The sequence below is a fragment of the Pleurodeles waltl genome, chromosome 6, assembly GCF_031143425.1.
Source record: "Pleurodeles waltl isolate 20211129_DDA chromosome 6, aPleWal1.hap1.20221129, whole genome shotgun sequence".
NCBI lineage: Eukaryota > Metazoa > Chordata > Amphibia > Caudata > Salamandridae > Pleurodeles > Pleurodeles waltl.
In genome coordinates this window covers 1524139599-1524163781 of record NC_090445.1, presented here as the reverse complement: position 1 = coordinate 1524163781, position 24183 = coordinate 1524139599, and the positions used below count along the sequence as shown (strand labels likewise).

The 24183-nt window shown below is 41.2% G+C and overlaps 1 protein-coding gene across 6 annotated transcripts in view; it reads right to left on the bottom strand.

The window, feature by feature from the left end:
• Positions 1–332: 332 nt before the first annotated feature.
• The window catches only part of DVL1 (dishevelled segment polarity protein 1), a 523691-nt gene continuing 499840 nt past the window's right edge, over positions 333–24183 (bottom strand). For 4 of the 6 annotated variants that reach the window (XM_069241067.1, XM_069241068.1, XM_069241069.1 and 1 more), the window contains 4 exons: positions 22332–22463; positions 13952–14119; positions 12717–12923; positions 333–4855 (listed from right to left, as the gene is read on the bottom strand). In XM_069241067.1, coding sequence (XP_069097168.1) covers positions 4452–4855; positions 12717–12923; positions 13952–14119; positions 22332–22463 — 911 coding nt within the window. In that variant the 3' untranslated portion in view covers positions 333–4451. Of the gene's footprint in view, positions 4856–10413; positions 10455–12716; positions 12924–13951; positions 14120–22331; positions 22464–24183 lie in introns of all 6 variants that reach the window. The other 2 variants (XM_069241071.1, XM_069241072.1) reach the window with 1 other exon arrangement.

Below are 24183 nucleotides of genomic sequence, written 5' to 3'. Positions count from 1 at the left end.
GAAACCTTATGCAGGCTTAGCAGCTGATGTTTTAATTTTGTAATCTAAGTGGTTCTTGCCACAGGACAGATCGTCTCTGTTGGCTTCCTTGACACACCTATAGATGTACAGTCGTGCCACGGGAAGATGCCAGGACCACTAGTGAGGGTGTTTTGTGAAAACTGGACCATCCTTAAAGTCCAGCAGAGCCTGTGGAGAACACTTACAATAGAGTTAGGGAGTATTAGAAGGCATCCTCATCGAGTATGGCATCTCAGAGAACAAACCCACACAACACCTCACTATTTTATTTAATTAAGTAACGAGTCAACAATAAGATACAAAAATACTGCTTTTAAAAAATAAAACATTTTATTGATTGTCAGCAGAAATTCACTGACAGTGGTTCTCCGACTGCATTTATTTGTACATTTTTAAACAGATTCTTGGGCCACATTAAGACTCCGTGTATGTAGTCAAGTTTGTGCTGATGGTTAACATTATGATTTTTTCACAGATTAAGGCAATTTTTATCTTGTCACTGTAATAAGCATTCACATTAAAGTGTTTATATATATATTTATATCTATAAAACATTAAATTAAAATGTATTTTTACATAACCACTGTATATACACATTTAAACTATTCTGTACTGTAAGCATAAAAAAATCTAAAGGGATGGAAGTTTCAACACTTCAAAAATGACAGAGAAAGTGCACAACAAGTCAACATGTTTGGGATAACTGAAAAGGCGAGTATGCGTTTTTATAAAGTAGGGAACAGACACTTTCAGTTGTACACACAGTTGATAATGTCTGGGCGATTCCAAGAATGCAGTGCATCAAAGTTGGAAATTAAAGGGGGATTGGCAATAAGAAGTAGCCCCAGAGAGGATGTCAACAAAACAATCTAAATGAGCACTTCTAAAGTAACAAAGGGATTGATGTCGGATGCTGCTTGCAAGGGGATCCCACAACACACGTTTCAACCCACTCATGAGTCTTCATTAGGATCTTCGTGTTTCAATACCATTATAAGTACATGGGGATATTTTTCAGCTACATTCATAGTTGGATGCTCTATCAATTTTTGTTACTGCTAAGAGAAGATGTTTGTCTTGTTTCTAAATTATTCTTGACAGACTGCGCCTACATGTAAATTAATTTAAGAAAAATTGCGAATTTCTCTCTTGTCTCGATATTAGTTTATATTACTGAGAGTTTATAGACCAATAATATGGAAACAACGAGGAGATCAGCGAGATTAGTTCTGTTTGTTATCTATCTTTAATTTTCAGCATCTCAACGCAGAAAAAACAAAGATACCCTCCTATTCAGTGTTAGGGTGGTGGTAAAGCACAGCTAGCCTGTCCCAAAAATCTGATTACTCAAACATAATTCCTACCAGATGTATAAATTAGAATGAAATCTTGAATACTTTTCTTGTAAAAAAATAAAAAAACATCCTCGCTTTGCTGAGTCACAAGTAATCGTGAGTGAACAGCAAAAGTCCACAAGTTCACCATCAAGTTATGCCTGGAAGGATGCAGTTTGGTCATGGGAACATGGCAAAGACATTTATAATTTGGGATGGAAACAGCATGTGCATTTTAATTTAGGTTGTCCTATGTGCAACATCCAATGTGAGTAAATTAATTTTTTTAATCATTTTATAACAGTGTATTATTTAAAGCACTGGGGTGTGATGCTGATTTGACAACAGTTTGTCCATTTCAACTAGGAAAGGTGCTCTGTCTTGTATTAGAAGGTCGGGGTTGGGGGAACTAATTTATATCAGTCCTCACGTTGGTTTTCGAGTAGCGATGTGAAGAAGCAGGAGGCGGCACTACAACATTCCCTTCAAGTCCCTAATGTGATCCTTATTGAGCTGAAGCCCTCATCACGGCATGACCATAGGGGTCTTTCTATAGCAGCCACCTAGGCAACCTAGGTGATGTTGAACTCTTGAGACCTAGCCCAGGCCTGCCTAAGCCAGACTGGCTTTCATCACCCTAGGGAAGGATCACCTTGTACTCTAAGCCCAAGTACCTAGGAAAGTGAGGGAGTAGGCCTACTAGCATCCCATCTGACCTTTTCCTCTCACACCTCCTTAGCTGAGGGCAAGAAGGTAAATGCATCAATTAAGGATAGGCAGTATGAAAGGTCTCGGTCCGGACATTGGCTGGACGAGACAGACTCTTGTTTCCTGCTGCCCTTATTGACCTGTATCAGTGTTTATCTCGCTAACTAACTTGATTTCAAACAATGTCATGTCCTCTCACTGCCCCCAGATTCCACCTTTGTTTAGAAAGATCATTTAATTCCCAAGACTCGTTTCTACTATTCTCACAGTTAATGTTCCCTGGTTCCTCCTTTCCATCTATCATGTCTCTCCTTAGCATCTTGAGGTGGCCTTAGGGTGTGTTTAAGGACTACGCAAGAAACCAAGACAACATGCCACACCAGACTAACACATATCATATCAACCCATACCACAAAATAGCGTACCACGTCGTACTAAAGCATGTCATACTACACCTTTACAGAACATTAGCATTCTACACCATACCATGATAATGCTTATGCACCATACCATAGTGTACCATGCTATAATAAAGCATGCCGTACCATAACATGCTGTACTACACTGTAGCGTAACACAGCATGGCATACTACAAAGTACAAGTCATTGCTTAATTTAATATGCATAGTACATCATAGTACAGGACAGTGCATCACATCCTTTCAGAACATAACATTCTACATCATAACATAAATGAGCATATCACGCCATACTATAGCACACCATACCCTGACACAATATATCATATTCATCCACACTATACTATATCTTACCCTTTCATGGTACACTATGCCATAATATAACATAGCATGCCAGACAACAACACAGTATAACATTGCATACCACACTCATTATACCATATTGCTGGATACCACGTTATAGTGTAACATGACATATGACACCATACACCATGACATACAACACCAGACTTCTACAGAGCATTCCATACCATTCTATGGTAAAGTACTGGACATCATCCTGTAAGATGGTATGGCATACCAAAGTACACCAAAATATGGTAAATAACACCATATTTTTGTATATCGTATCAAACCACACGCAAACACGTGGAACACCACAGGATAAAATGGCATCCAGCACTGCACCACACCATGGCATACAATGCAATATTACCACCCGCCCCTACATAACACAGCCGGGGATGTGCATGTTGACCACCTCCCCATCCCTGTAATCTTCACTTACCTATGCTACATAGCAAATCAAAGCAGGAACCTCCTTTCACAACCTACTCTGCTACTTGTTCATGGTAACAATAAACTACTCCTTTTCAGAGGAACTCCACCAGCCCATTCCAGCTCATCCTCCAGATCTGCATCCCAATGCCCCTTTAAAGCTAGCCCCTTACCATGCCAGAAGAGGATGGGCAAACTTTTACATCCCCAGTGGTCCAATGATCAAAATATATCCTGATAAGGCAGGTGATGCCCTAGCGCTGGATGAGAAGGGGTCTTTGAGCAGGAAGAGATGAAGGCAGTGTCTATTTATGGGTTTAGGGGGGAAAATGGAAGTTTGAAATATGCTCTGCACGAGAGACACATGTCCCTAAAAGCCTGCCTCTACCTAAATTCGGCCATTAGCCTGAATACAATGAATGCTAGAGCACAGGAGAAGGGACACCACTCCTCCCCTGCAGTGTGTCTGTGAAACAAGTGGCGGGTCAGTAAAGATCCTACACATGATGCAGTGAGCTTTGAATCAGAGTTCATCGGCGCTCCGCATTAATGGTGACTGCGGGCGGTGCATCACTTTTGTGTTACTCCTGGAATACGGGCTTCATGTCAGTCACCGTTAAGATGACCAAATCACTCCCATGGAAGGGGTTCTTCCTACATTTGTCTAAGAGGGAACCTCAGTTACAAAGCAGTGCAGTCAGGACTATTATGGCAAAATGCAGTGCTACCTAAAATATTTCCAATTATCCATTTACATAATAAAACATTAGATTTTGGCAGTTCAAATCTTTGCTCGAAGACCGTCTATGAAATTGTTTTCGTCATCTTCCCACGAGTTTTTCAAACTCTAGGCCGTCGGTTCTTATTTTCCTCTGAACTCCTTCTACTCATGGTTGCAGCTCATACACCGTCTGCGGCTGCGCTTCGCTTCTTTCTTTTTACTCTGGTTTTCAGCTTTGTAATTGGGTGGCTCGCCAAATCGCCATTTTCTGCAAATAGCACTGTCATTTAAAAAATGCTGTGATGCTTTCTTTTATCACGGCGCTACAGCAGGTTGACAGGTGGGGTTGGAGAGTAGGGGAGCATGCGAGGCCCTCATTTAACTTAGGGTTCAACACCAACTAAAATGAAACGAACTGAACCAGAACAGTACTCGCACAACAACATAACAAGAGTCTGAAGGCACTTTCTGTCACATGATGTCAACAAAGAATTCACAGGGGTTGCCCATCGCCTTCTGGAAGGACTGGCGGCTTGCTGTGAGCTCAGGGGGGACAAGGCTGAGCTCTCGGACTGGGGGCCCACCCGGGGGTCCGCTCGTCCGATACATTTTCAAACCAGTCCTTGGCAGGCTGTAGAGAGGTGGGATGCCGGGCGGCCCGTAGGAGGAGTGGTGACTCCGCTCACTACGGGCGACAGAGGCCTGGCTTCGGTGGCTCAGCTTGCTGCTTGGCCGTTCACATCTCAACCCGCTGTTTCTGCTGCTGCTACGGTTGGCATGGTCGGATTCGCTGCCGCTTGATTTCCGATCTTTTTCCCTGCCCTGTGTCCTTTTCTTTTCGCTGTTGCTCCGGCTAGAGCCACTGCTTTTGCTTCCTGTTTACAAAAAGTAGAAGCAAAAAATTAAGTTTTGCTGTTTCAAGTCACCCTTCATCCATGCATTTTTATTTAAATTTAATAGAGTGTACATTTTTCAAGTTCCATGGGTCAGGATGGCAATGAGACGTTACATGCAGGAACAGGCAGGGTTGAATGAGGGTAATTCTAGCCATGCAGGCAAAATGAAAACAGGCTGACACACAAGCTTCAAAATTACAATAATCACTAAAGTAATATGTTAATGCACGAGGGCTAATAACAGTGCTGAGCAGCACACGTGCTACCAAGATCAAGTCTGGGGTACCTTTTTGATGACCTACTAATAAATGGAAAGTTTACTCACCTAAAGTAATTTCAGTATTTTCCATAAATCAATTTCTCTCTTTCCCTACTATTTATTATTTGGAGCGATTTGCCTCCTGGTGGGAAACGAGATATGCCCACAGTTTTAAGAAAATAAAAGGCAGTGGAACAAGAACAACTTCAACTTGGCACTGGTCTTACCCTCAACTCCATTTAAAATATAGCTGGCTATGCATGTAGCTATGGGAGTGTGGGTGTTGGGAAAGTGTCTACATGCTACACTAGTTACTTCAATCAAAATAGATAATGTTTATCTTTACAAGAAGCAGCTCCTGGCACTACACTGTTTTGAACAATTGAACACGACAGACTTACAGAATGATAGGCACAAGCTGTTTTGGGCTTGATGTTTGCAACCCATTTTTAAGAGACACAATTCATACCGGTTAAACCAGATATTATCTCAGGAACTAGCAACCAAACCTTAGTATGTATAGAATGTCTGGTCAGTCTCATGGGGAGACCAAAGAGATATCTGTACAAAATATTCCTTTTTAGGGCAATTTTCCATAAGCTGTGGTAAAACTGGCATGGAACAGCTGTTAACAGTTTGAGGGATGCTATACCTGACATTTGTGAATCTCAGGTAAGAGATTCTAAGAGCCAGGGTCACCAATAAGAACTAGGGAGCTCGTTTGATCATTCTTGGTGCACACAGAGGTGTCCTGGGTGACCAGAACAGTTGAGGATATAATTCTTCCCTCCCATCGGTCTGATGGTGCTTCTGGATTATAGCAGGAAACAGAAGCCAGGATGGCCCAGAATCCTAGCTGTGATGGTCAAAGAGCATAGGCATATGTTTCTGATTGTGAGCTTTGATTTGGCTTGACTATACCTTAAGTACCCAGAGAAGAATAACCTGAAGAGATGCAAATCCTGAATGAGCGGAAGTGTATCAGAAAAAATTGTCATCAGGGCTCAAACTGTAATGTAATTGTGATATTTCCCCGTATAGGTAGGCTACAAGGGTTATCATATTATATGCTATGGGTTTTCAATTCTGCACTGAACGCCATCTTTCTTACATTCAACAATGCTAATCAGAGTTTTAGAAAAAAAAAAAAATTTAGAACAAGGTCCCTTTTAACAGATTTCTGTAAACCAAAGGCATGCAGCTCTCAAAGACATAAAACCAAACTAGACGTTTTTCACCATGTTTGGCACTCTCTGAAGGATGTATTCCCTTATAACTCAACCTAACACCAAAATTACTAACTGGCATTAAGAAGTCCAGAAAGTTTGTAAATATTTTCTAAAACGCACAGATCTTAGCCGGCATTGCTCAATCATCTCCCTGCTGGATGCGCTCAGTCATTATTAAGTCTCGGATTTAAAAGAAATAAGTCCATTTCAATCACTCCTAGACTGGAGGCAACAACTATTAACTGAGTTGAAGGATGAAGAAAAAACACAAGTCATATTATTATTAGACATTTTTGCAGCACTAAACAAATTCCTAAAACTGGAACATAGGTTTTAAATTGATGGCTATGTTTCAATTTGGAGAGAATATGTTTTATCCATACTTCTTAAGCCAGACCAAGAATAGCAGCCCCCTTCAGTTTGAAAGCTATCTTATGAGTTGGTCATCAAAGGAGAAGGCGTCACCAACTTGGCAGAAAGAAGCAATGGGTTGAATGGATGTTTTGCAGCCTTTCAGATTCATTGCGATTATAAACACGGCTGTATTTCACACAGGGGCACTTTAAACCTTTGACCCAATGTGGAAAAACACCTCTGTGTTTTAGAAAAGGGCGCTCAAACCGTTAACACAATCTGGAAACCAGAGTTAAAAGAGACACGGCTGTTGCTGGCTCCACCAACAGTAAGGTCATTCTATGACTAACTGGGATAAAGAAAAATGGAGTCCCCTTTCTACTGCCAGATATATTTCCAGCACTACGCCTAACTGGGAAAAATGCAAAGGCCCTGAAGGAGGTGTAAGGACAGGGGAAACCCTGCAACATCATCAGGAAAAATCAATACCACCAAGTAAGTATCATTTACTAATCATCTACTCATGTATGTCAAGACCTGGCAGGTTATCTTCTTCTTGAACTACTGGCCCAAATTAATTTGGTGTTTGCGCACAAAGAACATAAAACCAAAAAGGACTTATTATGAATAGCATATTGCTAGACGACAGTTTTCTTATAGGCTTGTGTTTAGAGATCAGAAGTCACACCTGAATTGAAGCAATGCAGATTTTTGTTTGCCATTGACTGGAGAGCTATAAGCTATTATTTCTATCGCTATGTGGGAGAATACATTGTTTTAGGCATGGTGTACCCTAAAAGAAGAAACTGATACTGTCACTTAAATTCACGTAGACAATAAAATCCTAGCTAACATTGTAAAAATAAAATCAAGCGGGGGTGATGCATGCCTGGGCTCTCAAGAATTATTTCCAAATACAGGGTTGGTCCTCCACTCGTGGGTGAAATTAGTTATGTTTCAACTGTTAATAACTTCACATGTTAGCAGTTATGTGTTTGGATTCAAGCTAGCCTGGCTGATGAGGGGTGATACCCCGAAACCGGTCCCAGGATGCTTATTTACGGTCCAGGTAGTATATAGTCTGGCAGTTCGGGCTGGGCTGTTCCCATGGGGAACAGGGTAAAGACTGATTTGCATATGGCTGGGTCCACACTGGGGTGGCATGGAGAAAAAAAGAACGATGGATTTAACCCAGATCTGTGACTGGCGGTGAGTGTTTGAGAAGATTTTGGCACTCCATTCATCATTGTGTTGTCTTGCTATGTTTTGCTACATTGCTACAGGCATCACCTATGCCTTTTTCATAAACATCTACAATCCAATCTGGCTTCAGTCTTTCCCATTCCAGGGAGGGCCAATGCAAGGATTATTGTACCCTAGCCAAAGAGGCATTTCGTTGCCCCAGTGCCCTGACAATGGTGCCACCTTTGATGATAACATGGCCAATTTGAACTTCCTGCTGGTGGCTTCCTAAGTGTCTGCTTAGTATTACCTTGCTCAAGAGTTGGTCCTGGCTGTAGGAAGACAGCTTTCATTTCAAACACAAATTATTTATCAAGTTCCTCTCGCTAGAAGCCCTTTTTGGTAGTCATGTTCCTTGACGTCTCTGGAGATTTTTATCCTGCTCTCCTTTACACTTTAGCTTCTAAGGGTATCACTGGCTATGCTTCAACCCAATTTTCATCGGAGCGGTGTAGCTCAATCTTCTCATGGCCTATTTACAAGGTTAAATCTTGGTCGATTTCCATTAACTAGTAACTTGTGAGCAGAAGGAGTTAAGACTGCAATCAGATACACATTCTCAGTTGAGACATGCCAATAGCCAAATCGAAGCAATTACCTAAGCTATGTTGTCCATCAAGAACTTATCTTCACACTTCTTCTTTTCTCTATCTAGACTAATTGACAACCTGCACTAAGTCGTTCTTTGGCACTGACCAAATGTATCCCTTTTGCAGTAACATGATTTGTTAGTGGAGCACAAAAATGTGACCATATTAACCCAGTCCTCATTGACTTATCGCTGGCTCTCACTTTCATTCAAAGATGCATGCACCACACTTATAGTGCTTCAGTTTGCACAACCTTCCTAGCACATTTCTCTTTATTGGTTGTTCTCGTTCATAAGAAACAAATCAAGGTTAGCCCAAGGAAATTGTTCTAAGTAATAAAGGGGATACCTCTGTGGCAAGCTTTTTCCAGCTTCTTCAATACAGTATAAAACCCTCTCCTGGAGAATGTTAGTAAAGCTTCAAACCTGCTTGCATTCTTCAAGGCACAGCAAATTTACAGAGATTCTTACTTTCAGTGCTAACCATCTCAGTTGTGTCTAGTTTTTACACGGCCTTTGGCACAGGTACACAACTTTATATTTGGACATTCTGCTTCCCAGCTCATTATGTATAACTCATTCTGTTGGTTTTCTACAAAGCACTCTGCTAACCCGACAATGGGGTCCACACATACTGATATAAATGAATATGTATCTATCTTGTTAACAGAATTTTCTTCTTTGATCTATCCTTCTCTTATCAAAAAGACAAATCATGTTCTTGTTGTTTTCCCAATCTCTACACAACTTCATATCTAACTACTCTCTTGGGCTACCTAATAAAACATATTTTTTCTAGCTCTGGAATCTCCCTTCTTCTCTGCCCTACTTCTAAGTTCTCCTATTGGCTCATCTTTGTATCAGTCTGTAATGTCAGAATTATTTTTGATGTGTCTCTCTCCTTCTCTGCTCACGATTCATGTACTGCTTGCAGTACCCAATTTCAGCAATGCAACATCTGGAAGCTAACAATATCTACATAAAATGAACACCTTTCAAACTACTCTACACACTTCTTATTTTTCAAATGGATTATTTTTTGTCCCTTTGATCAGCTTATTCTAGATCTCCTGTTTGATGTCTTATCAACAATTCAACTTGTCTTCTTTTGCATTTGCTCTTATCTGGTTGCCATTTCACTATCACCTGAAATGCTCTCTTCCTATACTTTGAAAATGAATATGTGGTCTTAATTCCAATTGCTAAGCATCTCTGGCATCCCTTCACATTTTTGGCCACATAAGCCATTATTCGTCCTTGATGTTTGTCGTTGCTCCATCACAAAATAAGTCAATCAATTTCACTATTTCTCCCTAAATGAATCAAAAATATGAAACTCTTTCAATATTCTTCATATGTTCAAGCCCTTTCATTTCAATCATCTGAGAACTCACCTTTTTATGCTGTGTACCTACTGTTATCATTATCAAAACTGTTACTGTACTATACTAATTTGTGTTCAACTCATTGATAAAAGCACTTAAATACAGTGAAACACAAGTTTTTATACAACAGAAGTCAAACATATGGAGAATAAGCCACTTTCTATCTTGAATTCCAGTTTTATTGTGGAGACCATATAGATGCGTCATTGCACACCAGGAACATTGGCAGGCTGTGTTAGTTGATGGCCATGTTCTTCCATCAGATGTTGAGATCATGGTCAGCTACATCCCAGAGAGGAAACTGAGGGTGAATAAGCATAATTTCTGAAACTGTAGGTTACCGCTGCAAACCTACCATACTCTACAATGAATGATAAATGCATGGCGCTGTTAAGTACAGCTAGAAACATTTCAAGGCGACACAAATTGGAATATGTTTTCATGCTTGGAATAATTATTATTTTTGCGGAGGTTCTTACCAATGCCCTAGAGTCCTCCTCAATCCTCCTTCAGTCTAAGGCTGGCTCAGCACAAAACAAGGGATAACAGTGTTACAAACAAGGAACATACAGTGAGGCTGCATCCAACAGGCGAGACGTAGAACGAGAAAACAGGTCGAGGCCCTCAGTATTGGTACAGACCTTCAACATGCAAGCACTGAATATCTTCAACATCACAAATCTAAACATTCTTGCAGCCAACGTTGTATGTGCTTTTCTTACTGTATGGAACTGCGGTGAGACTGATCACTATTCGCAAACTTAGGAGTGTGCCTACTCATCATCAACCAGTAGTATTACTTCTTACCTTCTTGGGATTTAAGAATCAGTTGCAGTTTGAAATAATAAAACTCCAAGGGCAGTGGGACAAACAAGAGTAAGACATTTGACAACACCAGGTTCCAGGAGAGACAGTGTATATTTGAGGACACAGCTCTTTCTATAAATAAAAGCTTCCACAACCGGGTTAGACGTCTAACTGCCGGCGATTATTAAACTTGTGTGTGTCTGTATGTGTGTGAGACAGCTCAGAGTAAGGTTAGTTCTGAAAAGTAATAAAATTTGAACAATAACCCTTAGATGGGATATCATCACTTACGGAGTTGAGCGCATGCCACACAATGACATTCAAATTTAGGGAATCTGCTGCTTTTTCACATTCTAACTTGAATGTTATCCATGTACTATTGTCCTACAGCGCCACTTAAGTGTTTTGTATATTTGACAAGAAACAGAAGATTGGAATGTTAAATATGAAATTCACAGCAATCCCATGCTGGCATTACTCAGCCATTAAAGACCTTTATCACTCACCTGCTATATATTTTTATGTTACATGATAAATTAAAGAGTTCTGTTAAATTGCAGTATCTTTAAAAAAATATATAATGTATTAACATGTTTCGTTTAGAAAATAAGCAGATTCTGTGCACTCCTGCTGATGACTAATTTGATTATATTCCCTTAATTTTACATAGTTCAACAGAAAGCCTGTTAGTTGTAACAAGTTTGAGGGTTTCAGTACTTGAATGCTACGTATGGGGCATGCCCAGTTGTGGGATCCATGCTCACTGTGACATCGAAACCAAGCTGCACCCGACTGAAGAGCCCCAATCGGGAAGAAACCATTCTTAGATTGCTTGTGTTCCAGTTCAGGGAGGGCCTGGCCTGGAAGTCGGGCTGTACTATTCCTATTGGAGCAGGGTCAAGACTGATCTGCATATGGCTGAGTTCAAGTAGAGGTGGCATTGTGGGCAAAAGAACAATGCTAGTGGTTAGACTTATTGAAAGTAGCCTCCTGTCACCGTTTGTGTGTTTGGGGTACAATTCCCGTCAGGCTTTCTTCACAAATTGCACTGTGATTTGTCTAAACTGGCGGGAAGTTTCACTGCTTTATTTTTGTCTACATAATTTGTGACCAATAAGCACCAGTGCAGTCATTCCCAGAGAGTGTTTCATTGCATCACTTACTTTACAAAACTCTTTTGTTTTAAAAAGAGATGCAGCTGTACATTATAGAAACCAATGTACTATCAACATAAGCAGATATATAAAAGTATTATTAGATTTACATGTTGATTACTTTATCCCGCATCCTATACTTGTTTGTTGTATTTGTGTAGGCTTAAGCACTTTTGGACAATCAACAAATGAATCCCTGAGGTAGGCACATTAGGAACAACAGATATGGACTGTAAAATATTTGTTGTGCAATGTATTGTATGTTAAAATTATGATATAAATGGTCAACGAATCAAAAAGTCATATGTACATTTTGTATGTTTTACAAAATTCTGATGGAAGGCTTTCTGCTAGCATGAGTGCTTAATTTGTGCAGGAGTTGGGAGGAGCACTCTATTTTTTACGGAATATGGCTTATTTTTTCATTATTAGACTTTGACCCCAGAGCAAGAGAGAGGGCGAGAAAAGACAGGAATGGGATAAGGATGAGAAAGACAAAGGGAGAAAGGAGGGATGTAAAGAACCAGCAAGAGTAGGCTAGAGACAGGAAGTGTACTTTGGTGAAAGAAAGAGGCATGATGTGGAATCAAAACTAGGTATTCATCAACCTCCGCATTTAGCAGAGTCGGTCCCTATGAAAAATGTTGGATCTATGCACTTATTTAAGTACAAATTAAGCACTGCAGCACACAAACAAAGCACTAGCACATTAACAACAAAACAGAAAGACTGGTTTTGGGGGAGTAGGGGCAATTCCAGCCAATGGTCAAACAGCATGTGGGGGATCACAGTTGGGTGTCACGGACGGTTCAGTGCCTTACCTTCACTCTGCTGACTGCCAGCACTACCACTTCCATAACTGAAGCCAGGGTCCTGGCACACTGATGGGAAACAGGGTGGGGGAACTCCGTATTGGTAGGGGAACCCCTGACCTAATGTCCAGGGGGCTGCTGGGTGGGGCAAAGGTGCAAGAGTGTCCTGATCTGATGTTCCAGTGGAGCCATCCTTGAGGTTCAAAGCAGCCATATCTGTAGAAGAAACCAAACCACAGGAGCCTGTCAATAACTAATGCACATTCTGCACAAATGCCCCAATACCATTTTACCAACAACCACAGGTGCATGTGCCTAGCTAAGGGCAGTGAGCGCAAGGCGGGACTGGCCAGCCAGGCAAGCGGGCAATCCTACTGGAGGTTGGAGCCTCAGGGGGCCAGTTTTGACACTTGGGAGACCAATTTCGGCCTCCAGGTGTGGTGTTGCACGTTACGTAACCAAGGCGGCAACTTAAGAGTTGCTCTGATTCTAGAGCTCATTAGCATGTCTGCACCTGGGAGCTGAATTTATAATTTCTGCCAGGGTTATTTTACGTTCTCATTCCGGACCTGAGCAAACACCTCTTCTGATAACCTCACTTCTCTCGTCAGTAAAGCATTTAATTGAATGTCAAAACTATGAGTAATAATGTGTGGCTGCAATGGTCAATGCAAAAGGGATGAGCTTACAGAAAAGACCTCAAATGATCACCCACCCTCAAAATCAGGATTGCAAGTTGACGTCAACAATATTGAGCTAAAAACGTATCACTTCCGCTGCTTCACCTAACCAATACTCTTTCAATGTAAATATATTTTACTCTTCTTATCTCCACATTTACTTATGTTATGTTATGTTATTGAGACTTATATACTTTACTTAGATCAAGGATGTAGATGTAATTGATGGAGTTAGTGAATACAATACTTTTGTTGTCATATATTACATGTGTTAGAGCAAACACCAAGACAACTCACTAATTTAGGCCATATTATTCCTTAATTCTAAATTACATGAGTGTACCGTTCAGGGTGAGGGTCATTGGTCTGCTGGTAGGTTTGGGAATTTTCCAGTGGCCTGATGTTTCTGACAATTCCGTACACCTCAGTTATGTCACATGTTTTGTGCAAAGCTCACTTGCCTTTTATATGCCTCACCCTGGCTGTTCTTTCTAATGCTGGTTGCAAATGGAGTCACAATGACAAACCAACATGGCGGCCTGGATGGGAGCAGGTTCTACTTACTGCTACACAAGTCCCCAAACACATAATAGCACTGCTCGGAGAAGGTGATCTTGTTGACGGTGTGCCGCAGGTAACCGTGCTTCAGCATATTGCTGGCATACTTCCTTGCTTCTCGTCGGTCCTTGAAACCCTCGACCCGAGTATACAGCCAGTCCACAACATCTGCTCCTACGAGGAATCCACAAAAACTGGTATGTTATCAAATGGATCCCACACACCACAAAATAAGTATAGAACCAGCGGAGAGTAAATAACATATAATAAAAAAAAGTAAATTGCTGGCCTGTTATAAACACAAACTTTGACCTAATTATTAAATAGACCCAGCGAATGAGTAGGACATTTACTCCTGCTGGTATATGCCTACGTTTGGAGTACATTTCCAATTATCATGAAATTCCTTAAGAACTCCAGATGCTGTGCTTAAAATATCTAGCAGCCGAAGAGTATACACATACAGAACAATTTACTTGTACAGAAATATGAAAGGTATATCTGTCAGCATGCAGGAAAGTACAGCAACGGTGCAATTGAGTTCTGAAAAGCATTTTTCCCTGTAGAGGAAGTCCCTCTCCACCACCACAACGAAATGTCGTTTGCTTTCCACATTCCCACATTCTACTATTCTCCTGGACAGTGATAAATCTATGTGCACTAAGAATGGGAAACTACCCGTAAAAACATTGACAATGTCCAGAAACTTGTGAGTTTTCCAGTCTTTGTATGTGGACTAGCCAAGAAATGTCAACATATCGACTCCTACCAGCAGATTTGCTCCAACACAAATTCGGAAGTACAAACAGAAATTTCATGTGAGTATTCTAGGGGGGACGATTGGGAGAAAAGAATATGACATGGCAGCTAGCAGTGCCATATCAATTATGGAATCAATGAACCGGGTTTGAATCCCAGCATCGGCCCAAACATCCTGTGATCCTGGGCAAATCACTTAGGGCCATATTTATACTTTTTTAGCGTGGCATTTGCGTCACTTTTTAACGCAAAAGCGGCGCAAACTTAGTTTGCGCTGCTTTTACATCAAAAAGCGGCGCAAATGTGGCGCAAAAAAGTATAAATATGGTTAATCTCCCGATGCCGAAAATATATGGGAAACCCAATATGGTGCCCATCTAGTGCCCTCGAGCCGTGTTTGTTTTTATATAAAATTACAAAAGATAAACTCATTTGTATTGCAAAAATCTTAATTTGATTCTGTAAATCAAGAAAACTGTTTTGCACAAGCAAATGCCATTACATGTGGACAACGTTTTAAGTGGATCTGCAAACAGCTTTGAGAATGGCGCCCAGTGATCAAGTCTCCGACCTTTCTAGTTAAATGGAGGAATACACATCAATACATATATGAACAATCTGTTGTTGTCTCTATGCATCTCTTTTAAGAGGAAAAGGCAATTAGGAGAGTGACAGTCTGCCCGCACCCAGGGGCTGCTAACCTTCACAAAAACTAACTAAATGGCGGCGATTTGACTGTAGAGGCCATGCATACTCAAAAAATAACTCTGATAAAGGCATGCATTCTGGCTCAACAAATATTTGGTTGGCACCCCAGGGCATTACTGCTGCTCATTCCTTCGCTAACCACACAGCGATTTGTTGATAGTATGAAGAGTATTTACAATCTGAAATCACATACACAGTATCAAGGTGTGGTTTTGTCTTTTTTGACATTTCTTGAACAAGTTCAAGAATATATGAAATAAGTAGGTATAACTTCATTTTACAGAACATAAAAATAATGATAATATAAACATGTAAAATAATGACAGATGTTTACAAACAATAAAACAAATTTATACCTTTTTAGCGCCGCTTTTTGACGCAAAAGCAGTGCAAACTTACAAAATACAATTGTATTTTGTAAGTTTGCGCCGTTCTTGCGTCAAAAAATGACGCAAATGCGGCGCTAAAAATGTATAAATATAGGCCAAAGAGACTATCAGGATGCACATAATTATTTCTGTCTGTAACAGAGCACATTTTCTACTACGCTTTCCACCCCTTCACTAGCTTACGCCAACAATGTGGGCATAAGTCCTGAGATGGACTAACCTTCCTAGTGCACGTGCTATCCATTTAGCTAAGGGATAACAAGAATATCAATGCTGCTGGTTATTGTGGCTGCTGGTGCAACAAAGAGGCACCTCGTGGCTAGCCACGGTGTGGCACCCACTGGTATGAGAGAACAGAAATACAGTCAGCTGTAAACCCACAAGAAGTGTATATAATTACTTTCTCTTTCAATTAAGAGAAAACACACACAAAAAAACATGTTATTGCTATGACAAGGAACCCAAATGGGTAAAAACTTTCACTGTACAGGGAAAGCCCCTCGCGATCCACAAGAGCCCCGCAGCCATAAAAAATGTTTTCACCTAGCATGAAAGGACGAGCAAAAAATGTGGTTATGAAAAATTTGACAAAAGACCATTCTATTTTCTAGTGGGCTTTCCTCAGCAGAAATCTGCAAAGCCACATTTTCTGTTTATATTTTACCCGTAGATCAAAAACCCCATATAAAAGACAATACTGGGTCTTTGCGACTTGTAATAGCCAATAATTCTTAACTACTGCAGGGAAGCAAGGATATCGAGATGGATCCATAAGGGTACCTACATAAATATAACCATTAAAATCCAATGGATTCAACATCCACGGAAAGCCTTATGTTTTTCCCTTGCTGCAATTCTATGCTATTGAAAAGACATACTGACAGCCTAATACCAGTCTGATCACTTTGTAATGTCAGTTATACTTAATTGCAAACGTTGTCCCTACCCCACTCAAGTATAATTAAAACAAATATTTAATAAGACGTTTTTAGAGTGTTATCTTAGACTTTGATTACTTCATAGTGATTTTCTATTTACCAGCAAGAAACAAAAGCATAGGAAAAGACGAGCCCAAAAAGATTAAACTTCAATCTGCTGAGTTTCTCAATTTAAAATGAAAGCAATTAGATCTTGCTAAACGCAAGCCTAAATGGCTTACTAATCACAAAGCTATCGCCCTGTGTTGGAGTTGGGGTCACACAGACGCTCTGCAAAGCAGGTACTCAACATCATAAGGAATAGACATGTACACTTTGGGCCTGATTTAGAGTTTGAGGGATAGTTACTCCATCGCAAACGTGGCGGATATCCCACCTACCTCAATTAAAGTGCCATTGGATACAATGCATCTGTAAAGCGAAGCACAGGATACCCGGCACATTTGTGACAGAATAACCCATGTGCCTAACTGTAAATAAGAACCTTTGTCAGGCCACCAGGTTCCCTTTTATCTTCAGGCCTAAGGCTTTACAAAATGTATTAAAGTGACCTTCTCCCAGTCATAGGTCGCACAGCCTCATCCTCATTGATGCATTCTCACCTGGCGGGAGAAAAGGCCAACAATATTTTGGTGCAATGAGCCAAGCACAAGTACACTACTTTCATGGTCTTCCAGAGTTTCTCACTGAAAAAAAGTGTGTAGACTAATAAATTATTATCGAAGTAAGAGTTTTATGTACTTTGTGTACTCTGCTTCCTACATATGCTAAGCTTCGCAGTGCATTATCTCACGCGGAAAGCGCCTTTGGAAAATGGAAACGGCATAACAATTGGATAGCACTAACATAGTGGTTAAGTTGGGAGAGCGGCCTGCAATCTGTTTGCCAATACCTGTTTCTGCCTGTGTGTTCTATTTGCTTTACCATGAACACTTTAAACAGGTTCAAAATAAAGTTTCCTTGACTATTTCTAACTACACTTTTCATTATCTCCATTCTAAGGTTCAAAACTCAGATTTTTGCACCCAAGGCAGTTCTTAATCCAAGGCAGTAGTTTAAGGTGGGGCTCATAAGCACTCATTTTTAGGGATCAGCACAACTTTTTCCTCATCAGACTTTGACCCAGAGGCAGAGAAGGAAAAATACGCAAGCAAGAAGGCAGAGCAGAAAGATGGAAAAAGCATAACAAAGGGAGAAAGCATGAGCTTGCAAGGGTGAAATAAACAGGCAGGGAGGATCTGGTGGAGGATTAAAGAGGCATGAGGCGGATTAGCTAGTGGTCACAGCACTCCCCTTTGCACCTCTCCAAGTAGGTGTCCCCCAAGGTTGTGTTCCAGGTCATCAACTCATCTCCCTCTGCCTCACCATGCTCGTTAATATGATCCCCATCTCTGGATTCTCCACCTCTCCTCTGTGCTGACAACACACAGTTCTGACCTTTATTGCTCTTGTCTTTCTTTGAGGAAGCTGTGCTAGCGGCATTATCTGTTGTTTTATTTTCTTTGGCTCACCCTCCTGCTCTAATGTTTAACATCTAGGTGCTAACTTTGAGTGGATCCTCCACTGGTTTTAGTCAATTTATGAATTTATTTTCCAATGTTTCTTCTAGTTTGTTTTTATTTCGATAATAAGTGTAACTAGAAGGGAAGCCTCCAAATCAAGGCTCAACTAGCCACGATCTTGATCATAATTTTATTTACTCCTCCCTATTTTTAACTTGGAGGGCTATTGCATCACATTTTATCTATGCCTCACTGTTATGGTGGTCTATAACCTTAGACTACCAAGGGCAAGCCCTTCTGTGTCCAGGCGGTGCCTAGCCAATGATACTCAGGTCCTCAGACCGACACACAAGACAAGCTGCTGATTTATTTGAGGGATCAGCTTCCTCATCTGCAACATAAAGGTAATCCTCAATCTGATCGCTGCATATCCTATCCTCTTCACGCCATTTACCCTAGCTGCTCTTCCTGTGGACTATGCACTCTTGGTACTCGATACACCAATATTCAATAGTGCCGGCAGCAGGCTTTTCAGCAAAAGTTTGGTCTAACGCTTTTTCTTTTATAGATTCAGCATCGACCCCAGGTAATTACTGCTATGGACAGTAATGATATTTACCCAGTGAACAGTCACATCCATTATTAAATAGGAGCACTTCTAAGGTCCCAATACTGCATTTTATTCTGATTGAATTTAAGAACCTTTTAAAAACTCATGCCCTGAACTTTTCTATTCGTTTTATGCTTTTTTTCTTATCAATATTGTAAGTTTGACTGTTTCTGAACATCGCTTTGGTCTTGACGTTTCTGCTGCTAAAAAATATTGAGTCTGTAGCTCCACATGCCATATACACATACAAACTAGAACTACTGAGTGAGATCGTGGATAAAAGGAGGCGTGTGATAAGATGCCCAGGAACCGCACAGGATTTTGACAAATAGAGATACTGCTCAAGAGAGATGGAACTTGGTAAGGAATTCATGGCAACCAGATAAAATGAAGGCTGGAATTTTGTGATGTCAAACCCTTCTTTCAAATATAACTTAGTCCAGGACTGGAAGGACATTTTATGAAACTGTTCTATGGAAATTTCTGTTTTATGATGGCTGCTTTATACTTTTTACCTGGTAGTCTTTGCACTTTTAAGCTGTTTCTGAGTCGTTAATACTTCTGGATTGTTTGGTTTGTAGTTTAGTGGCTTTTCTCAATCCGACATTTCCCTTGTGGTACTAGCTGCACAGCTTTTCATTCCATCATAACTTTGCACCTTTACCTCATCATTAGGGCTCCTGGATTTATGGCATTTATTTTCCAGCTACTTTCATACATATTTTTTCTGAATTTACCCGTTTTTGTCCTTATTTATTTTGTATTTTCTGAAACAATGAATCAGCAACTAGTATATTTCCAAATATGTTCAAGTTATAAATATGCATTCATACTTGTATTCCCAAGAGCAATTAGCCGCCTTGGATAATACAAAAACCAGCATTTTATTATAAATACTATAAATACGTGAACATCTGGGCTGCTTAAACTTCATTGTGAAAGCTGGTTCCTGTTTTAATGCCATTAGGAAAGAAAAACATCTTTCTGTTTTCCCTCACATTTAAAATAAATACAGACAGGGAAATAAATGACTTCCTTCTGTACACAGGTGCAGAAATCTGTAAAAGAGAAAACTGAAAGTCTCACTCAAAATACACCATTTGTTTAACACAGTTTACCATCTTCATTTGGAGATTTCACTTCACTTTAAGACCTCAATTTTCTAGGTTGCAGTGAACTCCTAACCTGGTGTATTTAACGCTTAAACAGTAGGATGACCAAACAGCCTTTCTCAAGTTATTTCCAATTCCACGGATAGGCCTAAGCCCTGACAAATATGTAATTGCTCACTGCAGTCTTGAAGCATTAGCACCTTTTTGGGTTTATTTCAGAGTCCCGCCGCCGAGGCGGTCGCTCTCTAGAGTGGTGCAACAGTGGCTTGCGTGACATTTCATTTTTGTGCCAGGAATTCACAGCACACCTGCCGGATGCCATGCAAAGTACAAAAACCTTTCGATTGCTAAAGAGGAGGCATGAAGGTAACACAAAGTACACATGCCAACCACAGTTTACAAAATGATCCTCATTGCCCTAGAAACCAACCAGAAAATGAAAAAACAGGCTTATAATACATGGGACGCCAGGTAAATAAAAAGTAAACATTGGTGGCAAGCCGTGTTTATCCTGTCATGTTTTTTTGCAAAACTGTACTGTTGGAGAAGATGCTGGGCTTCCATCAATCTAAAAACACTTTGGCCAACAGCAAAAAAAAAAAAAAAGTCTAAAAAAGCAGCACACATTGCCATTGTAGCTTATGAACTACTTTGTATCTGGATGTACTCATGGTGAAAGGGCAGAATACGGTCACCGTACAGTTGGCCAAACGATAAAGTGGGCTGATTTACTACCCATGCAGCATGCTGCAGTATGTAGAAGACAGAAGCAACTGACACAGTAACAGAACAATGGAAGAAGAGGACACGTTCAAAGTCTCTATAAGGATATTATACATATAGGCCCTCATTATGACACTGGCGGTAAATGCCGCCTACTGCCACGGCGATGGCTGCCAACATACCGTCGTCGTGGCTACCAGCCACCAACCGCATTATGATGTAGACGGAATACCACCAGAAGGCTGGCGGTATTCCGTCGATGGTCATGGTGGCGGATGGCGGTAAGGTGGCGCTGCTGAGCCATGATACGGCCTGGCGATGTTTTGCTGGCAGGCGCTGCTGTTGGCAGCAGCGCCACGTCCTGTCTCCTGCCGGAGGACTCCCTGCAAGCAGGTAAGCCGGGTTCTCCGACAGGAGAGGGGGGTGATGGTGTTGTGTGGGTGTGTGGGGGAGTTGTGTGTGTGGGGGGGTGTCTGTTTTTGTATGCCTGCATGCGGGTGTGGGTCATGTGGAATGTGTGCATGAATTAATTAATGTGAGTGTACGTGTATGTTGTGAATGCGTGTGTGCTACAATGTATGTTAGTGTGTGTTGGAGGTGGGTATGTATGTGTGCGTCCATGGGTGGATTTGGGTATGCTTGTGTGTATGAGTGTGTATGTGTGAGTGTGTGGGTATGTGGATGTCGGGAGGTCGGGAGAGGGAGATGGAGGGGGAGGGGGGAAGGGGAGACCCATATCAGTGCCAGAGAAGGAGTTCCCTGGCACTGATAGTGCCTACCGCCATTGTTTTCGGGGCAGTAGATTTGCCACGAAAACCATAGCGGTAGGCGGGGTCATAATCCCGAGGGTAGGATTGTGACGGCCACCTGGCTAGAGACCGAAGTCTCCAGCCCAGAGGCTGTTACCACCCTGGCAGACGGAGTGGTACATTGGTGGTTTGGCTTGAGCCAAACCGCCAATGTCATAATTTGGGAAAAGGTTCCACCGGCATGTTGGCAGTACCTTTCCCCAAATTACCGCCGTCTGCCAGGGTCGTAATGACCCCCATAATGTGAGTACAATTATGCCCAACTACATGTGAATTTGTTTAAATTTCCTCTAAGCTTAGAAGTTACTTGTGAAAAACTTGATACCAAATTCAATTAAATGGGGTAAACCATACTGTAAAGAAATTAGGAGATGACTGACCAGTTGCTGCACATGGAAGATCAGCAGGGCAGGTTACAGTTGTCTGGCAACATCAAAGATGTCTAAGCTCCCTCAGCCTTTCACAGGTGAAATACGCCTGAGTCTCCATAAAACAGTTTGCTCTGTGACCGCGAACCATGGGAGCTTAGTCTACTTATATGATGCCCAGACATTGTGCTGTTCTTTGGCCCTTCCTTTTAAAACCCCTCCAATTTTGTTTCTCGAATGACATCCGCCGATACTGCTACCACAGATACTTGACAAAGCTTGAATAGACCTTTTGATATGGCTCCCTAAGCCGACTATCCCTGGGTAACCAAGCATACAAAATCACTTATTTTTTATTTTAAGAATGTAAAATTCCCTTTTCATGACATGATTGGTGGTTAATGAGTAGTTTAGCCCCAGAAGCAGTCCAGATTCTGAGTGGTCTAGGCATCTCCTGGTGATGCTCACCTATGACTGCATTGGAGATGGTGATTTTCAACCACATGCGATCCCGGATTTCTAGGCCAGAGTCTGGAAGTTGCATCACCTTCACAATAGTGGACATGTCGCTTTTCACCGACAGTGGGCTCTCCTCCATCTCTGAAAGAGAGAAAAGTGCAAATGATGATTACTGAAGGGTGGGCAAAGATGCCAAAGCCTCCCGTTCCCACCTATCCTCTCCTCTATTTTAGACATTCCATCCTTCAAGGTCTCACCACCTTCCACCAATTACTGCAGGTCAAACAATTACAAGTAATTCAGCAAGTATTAGTGATAATATGTGGATTAGGAAAAGGGTTGAAAGTTCTGCTGTAATATGATTATATACATTCCACAAGCCACAGACACACACAGCACACAGAGGTGATAATTCAGCTTTTTTCCAAACAGAAGGACAAGACTGAATTCTCAGGCAATGCAGGAAGATGTTGACTGCCTTACACAATATTGTTAGATTTGCCAACAAGTCGCTGGCTAAGAAATGTGACTACAGCTGGGGAAGTGTTAGCAGCATGGATGGCACAGGCTTTCTTTTTCTTAAACTTGTTTGATTGACTTTGCAGGTGTAAAAACACAATGGGGCAACACTTCGCAAAGCAGTGATCACCACACTGTCAGGGGCATAGCCTAATCAGTTGGGGTCAGGGGTGAGAATGTCAAATTTACAAACTTAAAATCATAGTGGGCTGCATGGTGAATGGATGAGATGACCAAGGTTTGTGATGGACTGTTCGCATGATAAGCAGGGTCAATACTTATTTCCATTAGATAGGCCTCTGGAGCTGATTTGGAGTTTATGCAGGCAGGAGCTCCATTACAATAGTGGCAAAGTATCCTGCTTGCCAAATGCAAAATCCAACTGCTCAAATTTGAGTTGGCCAGGCCGCAGGGTTTTACACCGACTGAGTAAATGTAACTCAGCTGGTGTACATACAACTTACTTGAATGGCCTGATGAAGATGGCTTAGTCGAAGGTAAGACATCCAACCAACTAACCTATTTAAAGTCGACGTTTGGATGGAACTTTTGATTTTTTACTGTCCCTCATTGCCAGGCACATGCTGACGGTGAGGGACAGTGAAGTAAGAAACATACCCTCACACTATGGGAGAAAGCTACTAGGGAGTGGGGAGGAGGGTATTTTATTATTTTATGAAACCAAACACCACCTATCGGAGTTTGTTTTTGAAAAATAGAAAACTTTGGAAAAGTTTGATGACCAGCTATCGTGTTTCACAGAGCTGTTCGTCAAACTTTTCCTGCAATGACAGAAACCATCATGACAATGATTTCTGCCAATGTACAGAGATGTTCCTAGGGCTTGTAGACATCTCTAATCTGGCGGAGGGAGTAAAGTCATTTTCCACCCAAGCTGTCTTTTTCTCCGTCTGCCATAACCTAAATCAGACCGTCAGACTGGAGTGGGACTGTAGCTAAAAAAAATGTTTTGGAATGCTACCCTGAGGCATTCCTATTGGTTTGACTATTTGCAAGCATTCATGGCATCACCTTTTGGGTGTCTAATTGCCAGTAGTATGCCTGGATACCTGAGACTGATGCATCTTTCCAAGCCTACTACTGCCAATGAAGGAGTATGCATTCTAAAAAGTAGTAAATGTGCATCCATTCTAGGTGTACTTCTATAGGTTCATATTTTCTACTTTTTTGCTAAATCAGTCGTTATGTACACTGAACTTCCTGATCCAAAAAACAAACAAGTTAAAACCCGTTATGGAAAGCAGGATGAAGATAAAAACCAACACAGACATAGTAGACCCGACTCAAGGCCCTGACACCCAACTAACAATCCAAGAAATAC